Source organism: Ornithorhynchus anatinus, chromosome 6 (assembly GCF_004115215.2).
Source record: "Ornithorhynchus anatinus isolate Pmale09 chromosome 6, mOrnAna1.pri.v4, whole genome shotgun sequence".
Taxonomy (NCBI): Eukaryota; Metazoa; Chordata; class Mammalia; order Monotremata; family Ornithorhynchidae; genus Ornithorhynchus; species Ornithorhynchus anatinus.
In genome coordinates, this window is record NC_041733.1 from 8,895,111 (window position 1) to 8,909,643 (window position 14,533).

The window sequence follows — 14,533 nt, forward strand, 5'->3', positions numbered from 1 at the left end:
ATTTGTGGAATGTGGTATTTGTAGTCACTCAGAAACACATCAGTGCCATTATAGCCTGCTAATGAATGTTTCTAGCAATCACCTGCACATCTATGTCCTGTTCATTTGAAGAGACTTTGTGGAGCTCAAGATTCATAGCACATGAATCTTAGAACATCCAATATCTTATGGCACTTAATCTATTGTTAATGCTAGCCTATTCCAGGCCAGTAACAAAGAAAATATCAGTCTTTGGGATCAAAGGATAAGCGGATTCTGAGGCAGCAACTTTCTTCCTTTAGGTCCAGGTCCTTGATTTTTTTTTTAAAAAAAATATTTTTAATGTTTTTGGAAGGCAAATTCTCTCCGTAACCTAGAAAAGTGTCGATGTTGATTGGCCGTGCGTCTCACTGCTTTTTCCAATTCTCCCTCCTGCCCTCAACCTGGCAATGTCAGTCGGTTGTATTTATTGAGTGCTTACTGTGTGCAGAGCATTATATTAATCACGAGTACAATCTAGCCATATGAAAGACATATTCCCTGCCCACAGTGAGCTTACAGTCTCTAGGGAGAGACAGAAAAATATGCAACGCTTCCCGAATTTACGTGACATGATTGGGTAAAGGTGGGCAGAAATTAATACTGCCTAGGAAAACAAAGCAGCATGTAAACTCAATTCCACAAAACTCCTAAACTATCAATGGTATTTGAGCGCTTAGTGTGTGCAGAAGGCTGTATTAAGCACTTTGGTCTAGTAAACACTTTGGAAGGAACAGTAGAATAGAGTTGGTTGACGCATTTCGGACCCACAAGGAGCCTACAGTCTACAGAGATTTTAATTCTTTGTCCCTAAAAACTTTCAAGAAGCTTTTCTTAGTGTAGTAACAATAATGGTGATGGTATTTAAGTACCTACCTTGTGCCAAGCACTCTAATAATAATAATAATGTTGGTATTTGTTAAGCGCTTACTATGTGCCGAGCACTGTTCTAAGCGCTGGGGTAGACACAGGGGAATCAGGATGTCCCACGTGGGGCTCACAGTCTTCATCCCCATTTTACAGATGAGGTAACGGAGGCACCGAGAAGTTAAGTGACTTGCCCACAGTCACACAGCTGACAAGTGGCAGAGCGGGGATTCGAACTCATGACCTCTGACTCCAAAGCCTGTGCTCTTTCCACTGAGCCACGCTGCTTCTCTAGCCACGCTGCTTCTCTAGCCACTCTGCTTCTCTACTAAGCACTGGGGTAGATAGAAGGTAAACAGATTGGGCAAAGTCCCTGTTCCATGTGGGGCTCATAGTCTGTTGTTGTAGGACAAGTTCTGTTGCACTGTCTTATCCTTACTTGGGGCTATTCAGTCTCCCATACCTGTCCTTGGTGAACCGGAATATTTTAATGTAGCCCCAGCCTTTTCTTCTTACTCAAAATGGCCCCAAAGACCAAATCCCAAGCATTGATTTTTTGGCTGCTCTCCACATCCCCCACCCTGATGGCTTCCAGATCTCATATCTTGATCAGTTTTACTGCTTTGTTCTCGTGTCCTTATCCAACTTCAGTGAGAAGTAGTGTGGTCTGACTAGCAGCCGGCCTGATGGAGGATGGTGGGCCTGGGAGTCGGGGTACCTGGGTTCTAATCCCAGCTCCACCACTTACATGCTGTGAGACCTTGAGAGAGGCACTTAATTTCAATTGTGCCTGAGTTTCTCAACTGCAAAATTCATTCATTCATTCATTCATTCAATAGTATTTATTGAGCACTTACTATGTGCAGAGCACTGTACTAAGCGCTTGGAATGAACAAGTCGGCAACAGATACAGTCCCTGCCATTTCAGTGTCTGCCCTCCCTATCCCTTAGACTCTGAACCTTGTGTGGTACAGAGATTGTGCCCAATCTGCTTATCTTGTACCTAATCTGGTGCTTTCAATAATGCTTGTCACATAGTGAACCCTAAAACAAATGTCATATGTCATTATTATTAGCAGTAGTGATAGTACTATCGTGGTGCCCCAGGTCACTGCTAAACATAAATCTTACTGTCACAGACTTCAAAGCACTGAGCAGCAGATCTCGTTCGTGGCCTAGTGGATAGAACATGGGCCTGGGAGTCAGAAGGACTTGGGTTCTAATACCGGCTCTGCCTCTTGTCTGCTGTGTGACCTTGGGCAAGTCGCTACATTTCTCTGGGCCTCAGTTATCTCATCTGTAAAATGGGAATGAAGGCTGTGAGCCCCATGGGGGACATGGACTGCGTCCAACCTGATTAACTTGTTTCTACCCTACCGCTTAGTACGGTCTCTGCACACAGTAAATGCTTAATACCATTAAAACCAAAAAAAAAAAAAAAATGGAATGGATGAATTAACTGTGTGCAGAGCACTGTGCTAAGTGCCTGGAAAGTACAGTTCAGAAATAAAGAGAAGCAATCTCTGCCCAAAACAGGCTTCTACTCTAGAAGAGGGGTTAGACAGGCATCAAAACAAGTAAACGGGAATCAAAATAAATAGAATTATCGATACATACACATCAAAACAAGTAAACATGTATTCATACTCTCCTGCCCGTATCATCGTCCCTTGTCAGTGACACACCTCTCCACTCCTTCAGAACCTCTGGTGGCTATTCATTTCTCAGTGCATCAAGCAGAGATTCCTTATCATCTGCTTCAAGCCTGTCCACTGTCATTTGTTCTTTCATCTCTGCCCTCTTCATGTGCTACTCCCTAGAGAAGCAGCGTGGCTCAGTGGAAAGAGCACGGGTTTAGGAGTCAGCGGTCGTGGGTTCTAATCCCGGCTCTGCCACCTGTCAGCTGTGTGACTTTGGGCAAATCACTTGACTTCTCGGTGCCTCAGTTACCTCGTCTGTCAAATGGGGATTATGACTGTGAGCCCCAAGTGGGACAACCTGATTACCCTCTATCTCCCCCAGCGCTTAGAACAGTGCTTGGCATATAGTAAGCACTTAACAAATACCAACATTATTATTATTATCGATAATAATATGTGAGCACCCCAAGCTCAACTTCTTATCTCGCTCTGTCCTTCCCTGGTGTCCACCGTTTGCTCATGTCCTCTTCCATATCAAAAACTCCTTCCCCTTCATATCTGCCAGAGCACAGCTCTCCCATCTTCAAAGCCTTCCTGAAAAAAACATACAAACAAAAAAACACCACCTTCTGAAACCCAAGAGAAGATTCCTCCTGGCTTGGATGTCCCACCAGCACTTCAAACTCACCATGTCTGAAACTGAGCATCTCACCTTCCCTCTTAAACCCGCTTCTCTTAACTTTCCTATATTAGTCAGTATTACCCCAGTTCCCTCTGTCCCGTTGGTCCCCAATTTTAGTGTCATTCGTGATTACTCATCACCTTTCAATAACACCGATCCTAACTCTTTTTTCTGTGGTATCTGTTAAGCTTTAATTACGTGCCAGCCACCATCCTCTGCGTCATTTGCCAGATCCTCCTCCTTCTTTCCACCCAAACAGTCCCCGTGTTGGTTTCAGCTCATCATATAATTAGACTGCTTTCAGCATCTAATAATCAGCCTCTTTCCTTGTCTCCCTGTCTGCGGTCCCTCCAGCTTTTAACCTGTGCTCCACACTGCTGCTTGGATCATCTTCCTGAAACACTGATGACCACATGTTTCTTCAAAATCTCCAGTGAATAGCCATCTCTCTCAGCATCAACAGAGTGTCTTGCCATTGGCTTCCAGACTCTCCCCACCACCCTTATTTTCCCACCTGGCGTATCGTCTTTTCACATGTCGCTCCGTAGATCACACACTTATCATCTCCCCAGCTCACTTTGTAACCGTACCCTATTTAATAATAATAATGTTGGTATTTGTTAAGCGCTTACTATGTGCAGAGCACTGTTCTAAGCGCTGGGGTAGACACAAGGGAATCAGGTTGTCCCACGTGGGGCTCACAGTCTTAATCCCCATTTTACAGATGAGGTAACTGAGGCACAGAGAAGTTAAGTGACTTGCCCAGAGTCACACAGCTGACAAGTGACAGAGCCAGGATTCGAACCCATGATCTCTGACTCCAAAGCCCGTGCTCTTTCCACTGAGCCACTCTGCTTCTCTATTTAAGTACTCTGACTGTCTCCCTGTTCGTATTGGTAACGTTATCCTTATCCCTCGGTAGTATTTATTGAGCGGTTAGTGTGTGTAGGACACTGCATTAACACTTGGGAAAGAATAGGGTTGGTAGACATGATTCTTGCTCTTTTAGCGACTTATTTCCCCTCCACTGCTGACAGTGGCCATGCTGCATAGGTCGTGGGAACCCGAGTATATCACTGATTTACCAAAAAAAATAGGTTGGGGGTAAAAAGATCTGGGGAAACTTGAGTAGTGGGGAATGAGTTTCGGGTGCATGAGGTGAGAACTGCCTAGGAATTATGTGGGGGAGAAAGCAACACTATAAGTTTTAGTTTCCTGTAGGGCACAGTTATCAGTCAGGCCTGATTCTGGAAGCAGAGCCTAACAGATCCCATTTAACTCTGTGGAAAAACGCTTCACAATGTACCCCATTTCCGAGGAGCGTATTACAGCGGCATCCTGGGCCACCCCATTTGTCTATTCATAGTTTTGAATAACTTTTTGTAAAGCGGCCTTCGGTTCTCTATTTGAAAACGTGTGCCAACAGAGCAAAGTCAACCAGCTGGATAGGTCTTAGGTCACACAAGGAGAGCTATCGTTAAGTCTATAGAGAAATAACCCACTTGTAGTCATTCTCGCTAAAGCCATCAACACTTTTTTTTTAATACAGTGTAGCTCAGATAAAGAAATGAGAAGCCCTCGATGCAGGTTTGATAGACACCTACCTCATAAAACAAATAAATCCCCTGCATAATACAATATCATGGTCAATATCCCAAAGCACTTCAAGGAATGAATTATAAAACAAAGAATGCAAGTCAACTAAAATGCTGCAAGCATCACAGTTGAACCCTGTCAGATACTCCAATACAATTGTTGTTTTATTCATTTTCATCAGCCAGGTAGACTCTAGGGCTATTTGGAACATGAGGTTTTTTTAATAATTTTCATAGTCATCATTATCTGCAGATTCACTTATCTGAGTGATTTTTAAAGGGGAAAAAATAAATAGAAATAGTGCAATGAGCGTTGGTTTCCTTGACCACAAGAGTAAAAGTTTCCCCGCTCCTGAAAAACAAAAAAAAAATAATGGAAGCCAGCCGTTCTCCAGCTCAGAGATGGGGACTTTGGGATTGAAAACAGGGGACCCAAGTTCCCCTGATGCTTAACAGAATTTTCCATAGGACTAATAGCTGCATATCTTTGTGGTGTACTCTACTGGTTTTGCAGCCTCTGCTATTCTTTGAAATTTAAATTGTTCACACATAGGACAGAAGACTCTTTGCTTATAAATGGCTCATAGCAGGTGTGCAGTTTGGCTAGAGCACCACATTCTTGCCGGTTCAAGTGCAGATCTTTGGAAAGCTGCCGTAGTAGGAAATAAAGGTCTTAGGTAGCCTGACTTGAAACTTCGTTTTATGAGGCGTGAGAAGTCACTCCCTCTCTCACAGATTGGTGAGGGCAGGATCATGAATGTTTGCCAAGTGAGGGGATAATTTTATTAATAAGAAACAACAGACAGCTAAGACATGATTTAAAAACAGAGAAAATCCTGCAAGCATGGAGAATTATTGAATCCAGAGCAGAGGCACGTAAAGTAACCTGTCATTGCTTGCAGTTGACAAACCTAAACTGATTTATACTTTTGCCCTCCTATGGAGTAAATTTAGCATGCTTAGAAACCTTGGGCTGACAAGGGTATAGCTTTTTCCCTTTGAATGTGAGATGAAGTTAGTAGGCAATGGTTGAATAGTTGCTTTTGAAAAGTAGAGAAAATGATCACAGGCTTTGTGTTGGGTTTTGGTTGAGTGACACGGCTTTAGGAGATGCCAATCTGCGGTGGTTGAGTTGCTTTTGCTTGAAAAGTTGAGGAAGATTAAGATGCACAGTATGCTGAATTAATGTGTGTGTGTATGTGTGGGCAGAGGCGGCAACTGCATTTCATTCCATAAATTCCAGTCCTAGTCATTCACTGAAACAAGCCCATGTATTTGTGTGGACTTTTTATTGATTCGCCGGTTATGAAAGAGGTAGAAACATTATTAGTGGTGGAAAGTATTCCAAAGGGAATAGGTAATGTGCACTTCGGCGCAGAAACAAGTAATTAAAACCAAGTTGAAGTACTGTGGACAAAGCCAGTGCTGACTTCTTTGAAATGCACACTTTAAAGGAAGCTCCTATACCTCCACCCTAGTATAATTATTTAACATCAACAGTCTGTCAAGGGTTTGAAATTTTTTATATCGCCTATAAATATTTTATTGCATCATGAATAGAAATATGGATAACATTTCATCAATTTAAATATTCCACTAAGTGTTCAATCAGAGCTACTCTTAGAATTGCAGGTGGAAAAATAAAGGAATTGAGGAAATGCGGTTTCTCTCCAAGGTGGGCATCGGGCCCATCGGCTAGTCAAGTAGGTAGATTCTTCCAGAATGGCCGAGGGGTTGGAGCGCTGTTAATTGCCATAGGGTCCGCCCTGCCAGAGGGGAGACCCCCCTCAAGCCAGCTGAAGTGCTTCTGCCTCCATTTCCAGTTGGACATTTTAATCGATGGAAGCGTGAATGATCAGTTCCTTTCAGCAGGACAGCTATTTTCTGACAACCTCATCGCTGCCTGCATGAAATGGAAACCCCAGTTGTCTTCAGATTGCAGGAGGGATGTATTCACAGCTACTTCTTCTCTGCTACTTGGGTTAATACTTAGAACAGTGCTTGGCGCACGGTAAGAGCTTAACAAATACCATCATCATTATTATTATTATGGACCACAACGGGTACCAGAGCGAGGATCTCCAGGATGAACACTTCCAATTGAAGAAATCTCCCCGAAACAGTGTAAATGGGATGGCCGGGACAGAGTGGCATTAAAAATATTGCCTATGAAAGTGCCCTTCTGTCTCTGGTCCCAAATGTACAGTATTAAGCAATAAATAATTGTTATAATAATGACGGAACCTGTTAAGTGCCGACTGGGTTCCAAGCACTGTACTAAACATTGGGGAGATGCAAGGTAACCGTGTTGGGTACCATCCCTGCCCCTTTTGGGGCTCACGGTCTAAATGGAAGGAACAGCAGTCATTGAATCCCCAGTTTACAGATGGGCAAACTGAGTCCCAGAGAAGGGAATTGACTGGCCCAAAGTGATACAACAGACAAGCGGTGGAACCAGGATTCTGATCTCCTAAATAAATCATATTTTATCAGAACCCTCACGCTTGGCACAGTGTAAAAGCTTAATAATTGTCATTTTAAGATTATTATTGTTACGATTATGATTTCATCGATCTAGAGGCATCCTCTGCATCCCACAAGGGCTATCTGAACTGGGCAGACTCTCCTAAGATTTTCTTCCACCACCGGCAGAATCACACTGTAATCTGCAGATCATAGTATGATGTACTATGACGATATAAATGATGGGATGATATATAATATTCATTCATTCAATGATTCAGTCATATTTATTGAGCGCTTACTGTGTGCAGAGCACTATAGAGAAGCAGCATGGTGTAGTGGATAGAGCATGGGCCTGGGAGTCAGAAGGTCACGGGTTCTAATTCTGTTCTGCTTCTTGTCTGCTGTGTGACCTCGGGCGAGTCACTTCACTTCTTGTGGCCTCAGTTCCCTCATCTGTAAAATGGGGATTTGAGACTGTGAGCCCCATGTGGGACAGGGACTGTGAAGAGCCGCGATTAGAACCCACAACCTATTTTTCTACTGAGTATTCCACCCCTATGTCAGAGAAAAAACATCCTGAGAAAAGTGGAATAATGTTAAAATGATGCGCTGTTCTGGATGAAGTAATACCATCTCATTTTGAAAACAGAACAAAAATTAACACCTTTTCTGTTTTTGAAACAGTGTTTTCATTTAGAATTTCTTGTCTTACAGATGAGCTCAGTGAAAATGTTACGACCTCGTCTTAATGGCATCCTTTTCAAGCTTATGTTCGAAGAACACGTCAACAACATTAAACCTAGCATCATGGCGGTAACGTTAGCCTGTGAAGAACTGAAGAAAAGCGATAGTTTTACTAAACTCTTAGAGTTAGTTTTATTGGTTGGAAACTACATGAATTCCGGCTCGAGGAATGCCCAATCGTTGGGATTTAACATCAACTTTCTTTGTAAGGTAAGTGAAGTTTAATAAGAACTGAAGCATTATATGGGGAGAACTGATGCGGTTTAATGGAATTATTATGTTTTCATTGGAGAAGCACTTTAGGAAAATACAAAGACTCTTTTTTGACAGTAGTAGTACTCATGGAACTTGTGGAGTTATAACTCTGCAATGCCCTGACGGAAACATTTAAAAAGTTACCGCAGAACTAAGAGGTCTGTTCTCTACCCACAAGGAGCGTCCAAATTTCAGTGAACCGTTTTTGAATTTGTCCTTTCCCGTGGAGGAATACAGCTATGAATATAATGGTAAAAGGAAATACAAAAATATACATTGTTGTCACACAGCGAATGATGGTGAATCTGGATCAGTGCTCTAGTTTAATTTGGTTTCAAAAGTGAAAGGTTAACATATGTAAAATGAGTGGGAAGGCTTTGTTGACTGCTTAATGCTTCATAGGCCCAGACACGCATGTAATTGAAGCGTGGATTAACCTGACTTAATTATAACCTTATTATCCACTGTGGTCTGTTTTGAGGATGGGAATTAGACATACCATTTTCATTTTCTCAACAAACTCTCCCAGTCCATTTCCAGAGCACGCAGTTAAAAGTGTTCCTTCCTTAATATTTGCAATTTCCTCCTGTTGCCAACAATGGGTTTAACAGAAGTGATGTCTTTTGTAATGACAATTTACATATCAAAAGTAATTCTTCCCTGACAGTTTATTTCAAAGTTAAGTTCAATTCTAGGTAGGAGCTTCGCTGATTTGTTTCATGAACTTAAATTTGTTGCATTAATCGACAGCATTCATAGTACTGTGTGCCGGCCACTTGGGCGGTGGGAAGGAAGTATAATGCATTCTCTGCCTTCAAGAATTTTATAACCTAGAGGGTTGTGACTGTGGCCCGTGATTGTGGCTTGCTGTTTCAGGGTGCGCTGGGGTGGAAACAAGCAAATTGGGTTATACACAGTCCCTGTCCCGCATGAGGCTCACGGTCTCAGTTCCCATTTTACAGAAGCACAGAGAAGTAAAGTGGCTTGCACAAGGTCACGCAGCGGACAAGTGGCGGAGCCTGGATTAGAACCCATGACCATGAAATGAGCATCCCACCATTTGTATTTTACAATTGCCACTCTTGAACCTCTCTTCCAACCCTCTGTAACATCATAGGACTTCAGCAGATTGCTATAATATTGTATTTAAGGAAACTCAAGGCTAGGAAAACGATTCAGTTACCATACATGTTTCACAAGAGCATATGAGAAGCAGCGTTGCATAGTGGATAGAGCATGGGCTTGGGAGTCAGAAGGTCATGGGTTCTAAACTCGGCTCTGCCACTTGTCTGCTGTGTGATCTTGGGCAACGACATTTCAGTTCTCTGCGCCTCAGTTACCTCTTCTATAAATTGGGGATTATGATTGTGAGCCTATGTGGGATAGGAACTGGGTCCAACCTGATTAGATTGTATCTGCCCTTTCAGTTGGTAAGAGCTAAACGAATGCCACAAGAAAAGTGAATTCTAAGCCCAGTAATTAAGGGGATCCTTTCTGTTTTGTGCACCGGAGTAAACCAACTCACGTCAGTCATAACGAGACCTAAGTATTCCACTTCATAATGAACTCCTCCTCCTCTATCTCTCCTTTGATCTAAAATGGAAATACATGAACTTAATGATTACGTCTTGTACCGAGCAGTTTTCTTTCTCAGCCTCTTTCAAGTACGGCTAATGAATATGGAGAGAACTAGCAAAAGAGAAAAATACATTGGACATCTTTCAATTAGGCTTTAAATATCCGTGGGCCTCTAAGTTTCCATTTTTTTAGAAGATTTTAGCATAATGTATGAACGTGTTCCATGTCTTGATGATCAAGTAACTGATTCCCCAGTACTGGACGCACTTATGTAAACTTCATACAGAAGGGAGTAATAGATAAAAGGGTTAACATTCATCTTATAGAAGAATTTTACAGCTACTTCCTATGTTGTAGAGAGAGGCTTCTTCCTGTCATCTACCTGTCAAATAAAAGTTCTTCCACACAACACTGATCTGACATCTTTCACTAGAGGTAGGCTCAAAGGATTCAGCATAGAGATTTTTGCCAACTTCAAATAAAATAAAAAACAATCTTATGGGAAATACTATCATGTAGTAATAGCTGTTTTAAAGAGAAAGAACTGAGGGTTTTAAAATCAAATGCTGTTTTCACTTTTCGCTAGGATTTTTATCTTCTGGGAAATGCATACTTTACTAGGGAACTACTTGTCATTAGGAAGAAGAAATAGAATCTGCATGCAAAACATTCCAGAAGAGTGTGCATTCATGAAGGTAGTCACAGAATGGAAGTAATCTGCAGTGCAAGCATCAATTCAGTACTTATTGTTGTCTTGGGTAAATGAATTAAGCAATTTAAGTAATTAAGAGTATCAGGTACTGGCTATTTTTCACCTTAGGTAGGCCTATCAAAATGGGAAGGACTCGTTCTTTCCCACCATGTTTCCCTGTCACTCATTCCTTTGCCAACTTCCTTTCCCAGAGGTTATGAGAAATTTGTAAAATTTGTAAAACGGGGATGAAAGTCCCTGTCATCCCTCCTACTTAGACTGTGAACCCCATGTGTGACAGGGACTTTGTCTAACGTGATAAACCTGAATTTGTTTAGAATTTAGAATTTAGAATGGTGCTCGGCACATAGAACAAATGCCATCATTATTATGTTGAGAATGTACCCTACTTGTTTTGGTAGAAATTCAACTTTGATCATAAGTAGCTACCGACAAAGGAACCGAGATGTAAACGGAACAGGCTTATATAAACAAGACAAAAGCTCATGAAAAGGAATAATCCAACGACCCCATTCACTTCTGGGAAAGCATGGTAAGAAAAGGCAAACAGATGGACTAAGCAAAATGTTAACGGGCACTAAAAAGGGAGCACTCACCAAACTGTAAAATATGCTGTTAATTCACAATCGTGAATTATTATTTTGTGATCAATCAGTCGTATTTATTGAGAGCTTACTGTGTGCAGAGCACTGTACTAAGCACTTGGGAGAGTACAATATAACAGAGTCGGTAGACATTCGCTGTCCACAATGAGTCTAGAAGGTAGGTAGTCTTTAATATAAATAAATGAATTATGGCATATTTACCTCCAAAGCACTTATGTACATAACTGTGATTTTATTTATCCCTTTTTTCTTCCTCCCATCCCAGCCCCAAAGCACTTATGTACAGATCTGTTATTTTATGTATTTGTATTGATGTGCATCCCCCTACAGTAGACTGTGAGCTCACTGTGAGCAGAGGATGTCACTGTTTATTCTTGTATTGTACTTTCCCAAGTATGGTGTTATATACACTATAAGTGTTCTATAAATGTGATTGACCAATAAAGGCAATTGCATAAGTGCTGTGGGGTTAAGGGCAGTGGAGTGAATAAAGGGTGCAAATCCTTCCCTTCAGTCATATTTATTGAGCACTTACTCTGTTTAGAGCACTGTACTAAGCGCTGTACTGAGCAATATAAGGCAAGTCACTTAACTTCTCTGTGCCTCAGTTCCCTCATCTGTAAAATGGGGATTAAGACTGTGAGCCCCACGTGGGACAACCTGATTCCCCTATGTCTACCCCAGCGCTTAGAACAGTGCTCGGCACATAGTAAGCGCTTAACAAATACCAACATTATTATTATTAATATAACAACAAACGAACACATTCCCTGCCCTCAACGAGTTTACAGTCTAGATGGGAAGACAGCCAACTGCAAGGATGATGCAGAGAGGAAAGGGAGTTAGGGAAAATTAGGGCTCAGTTGAGGAAGCCTTCTTGGAGGAAGTGTGATTTTAATAAGGCTTTGAAGGTGGAACGAGTGATCGTCTGGCAGATATGAAGGTGGAGGATGGTTCCAAATCAGAGGCAGGTTATGGGCGAGTGGTCTGAGCTAAAAGAGATCGAAGTTCAGTGAATAGGTTGGAGTTCGAGGAGCAAAGTGAGAGTGCTGGGTTGTGGTCATAAATCAGGTAGGTAAGATAGGAGGGGGAAAGGAGATTGAGTGCTCTAAAGCCAGTGGTAAGAGGTTTCTGTTTGAGGAAGTTGTTGGGCAACCATTTGAGGGTCTTGAAAACTGGGGAAACATGGACTGAATTTTTTTTAGATAAATGATCCTGGGCAGCAAAATGAAGTATTGACCGGAGTGGGGTGAGGCAGGAGTCATGGAGGTCTGCAAGGAGGCTGATGCAGTAATTGAGGCAGGATAAGATAATAATAATGATAGCATTTGTTAAGCACTTACTTTGTGCCAAGCACTGTTCTAAAGCGCTGGAAGGGGTTGGGGGGAATACAAGGTAATCAGGTTGTCCCACGTGGGGCTCACAGTGTTAATCCCCATTTGTTAAAGATGAGGTAACAGGCCCAGAGAAATTAAGTGACTTGTCCAAAGTCACACAGCTGACAAGTGGCGGAGTCAAGATTAGAAACTATGACCTCTGACTCCCAAGCCTGGGCTCTTTCCACTGGGCCACACTGATTCTCAAGATAAGTGCTTGGATCAGAGTGGCAGCACTTTGAAGGGAGAGGCAAGGACAGATTTTAGCTTTGTTGTGAAGGTTGAACCCACAGGAGTTGGTGACCGATTGAATATGAGGGTTGAATGAGGGAGATGAGTCAAAGATAATGCCTAGGTTACAAGCTTGTGAAACATGGAGGATGGTGGTGTTGTCTGCAGTGATGAGAAAGTTGGGGCGATCAGGGTTTGGGTGGGAAGATGAGGAGTTCTCTTGGACTTTTTAAGTTTGAGGTGTCAATTGCAAATCCAAGCAGAGATGTCCTGAAGGCAAGAGGAAATACGAGACTGCAAAGGAAGAGAGGGATCAGGACTGGAGATTTATATTTGGGAACCATTAATCATATTTATTGAGCACTGTACTAAACGTTTGGGAGAGTACAGTATAACAAGAATTAGCAGACACGTTCCCTGCCCGTAACAAGCTTACAGTGTAGACGGGAAGGTAGACATTAATATCAATAAATGTTATATAATTTAAGGTCATGTCCATAAGTGCTATGGTGTTGAGGGTGAGGTAAATATCAAATGCCCAAAGGTCACAGATCCAAGTGCATAAATGACACAGAAGGGAGAACGAGCCGGGGAAAAGAAGGTCGAATCGGGGAAGGCCTCTTGGAGGAAGTGTGACCTTAATAGTGCTTTGAAGCTGGAGAAAGCAGTGGCCTGGTGTATATGGAGGGGGAGGGAGTTTCTAGTAAGGCTCCTTCTGGGCTGGGCCTGAAGTAGTTTAGTTGACATTCACGACTTCTCCAGATCAGAGGATGCAATGTCAGTGGAATTAAAACAAACAAGCAAAATGTTACTGTTCGGATGAAAAGTGTCAGATTGGCAAAATGAGAACTGGAAAGAAAAATTAGGTCTTTTCCCAGCTCCCTTAATCACTATTGACCTCAGGTTCCCTGGTTATACAGTAAGAATGACAGGGTTTAAAAGTATTTTGAGATTTTTGTTCGAAGATATTCTTTATGACTTACCGCTCTAAACCCTAGCAATGTTCTTGACACTCTCTTGGGGGACAAGACTATTCTCTTCTTCCCTTTTGAGTTTGCCATTTTGGAAGACAATGTGCTGTCTCTTCTAATTGTATCACCTGTTTGCACGTAACAGTCTTACAATTGCACAAGGAATCAGGTGGTTTCCCCTTGTGAGTTTGAAGACTTTAGCTTACTTTGGGCCACTATGTTGAATAATTTCGAAACAAAGCAGAGGTTCTGCAGAGATTTCTAACTCCCTCTACACTTTCTCGTGTCTGTTTATGTGTGTATATATACAAACACTTTTGGGCATATAAAATAGAAAGATCCCAGTCAATCGGTCATATTTTTTGAATGTTTACTGTGTGCAGGGCGTTGTACTAAGCGCTTGGGAGAGTAAAACACAGCAATATAACAGGCACATTCCCTGCCCACCACAAGCTTAAAGTGTAGAGGACAAGTTTACAGTCTAGAGGTGTGGGGTTTGGCCTAAGAATGATAACAAAAATCCCTCATCTCACCTAATGGGCTCCTGAAAGTAGCAATGTTGGAAATGTAGACCGTGGTCCACGTAAAGCATGAAGTATGGCTGAAAACGGTGTACACTGTCTCATGAAAAATGAAATTCATAGAGCGTAAAAATATAGAGATGCGTGGTCTTTCTCCTCAGAATTCATCAGCAGAAGCCACCAAACAGGCCAATTTAAGGTACCATCCCTGCTTCATCTTGCATTTCTGCAAGAACACTCCCTGATTCTGGTCTCTGAAATATAACCACGCT

At 42.1% G+C, this 14,533-nt stretch overlaps 1 protein-coding gene across 1 annotated transcript in view; it reads left to right on the top strand.

The window, feature by feature from the left end:
* The window catches only part of DIAPH2 (diaphanous related formin 2), a 692,146-nt gene that overhangs the window by 328,550 nt on the left and 349,063 nt on the right, over nucleotides 1–14,533 (top strand). The window contains 1 exon segment of the mRNA XM_029067298.2: nucleotides 7,983–8,222. Within this exon segment, the coding sequence (XP_028923131.1) occupies nucleotides 7,983–8,222 (240 nt within the window).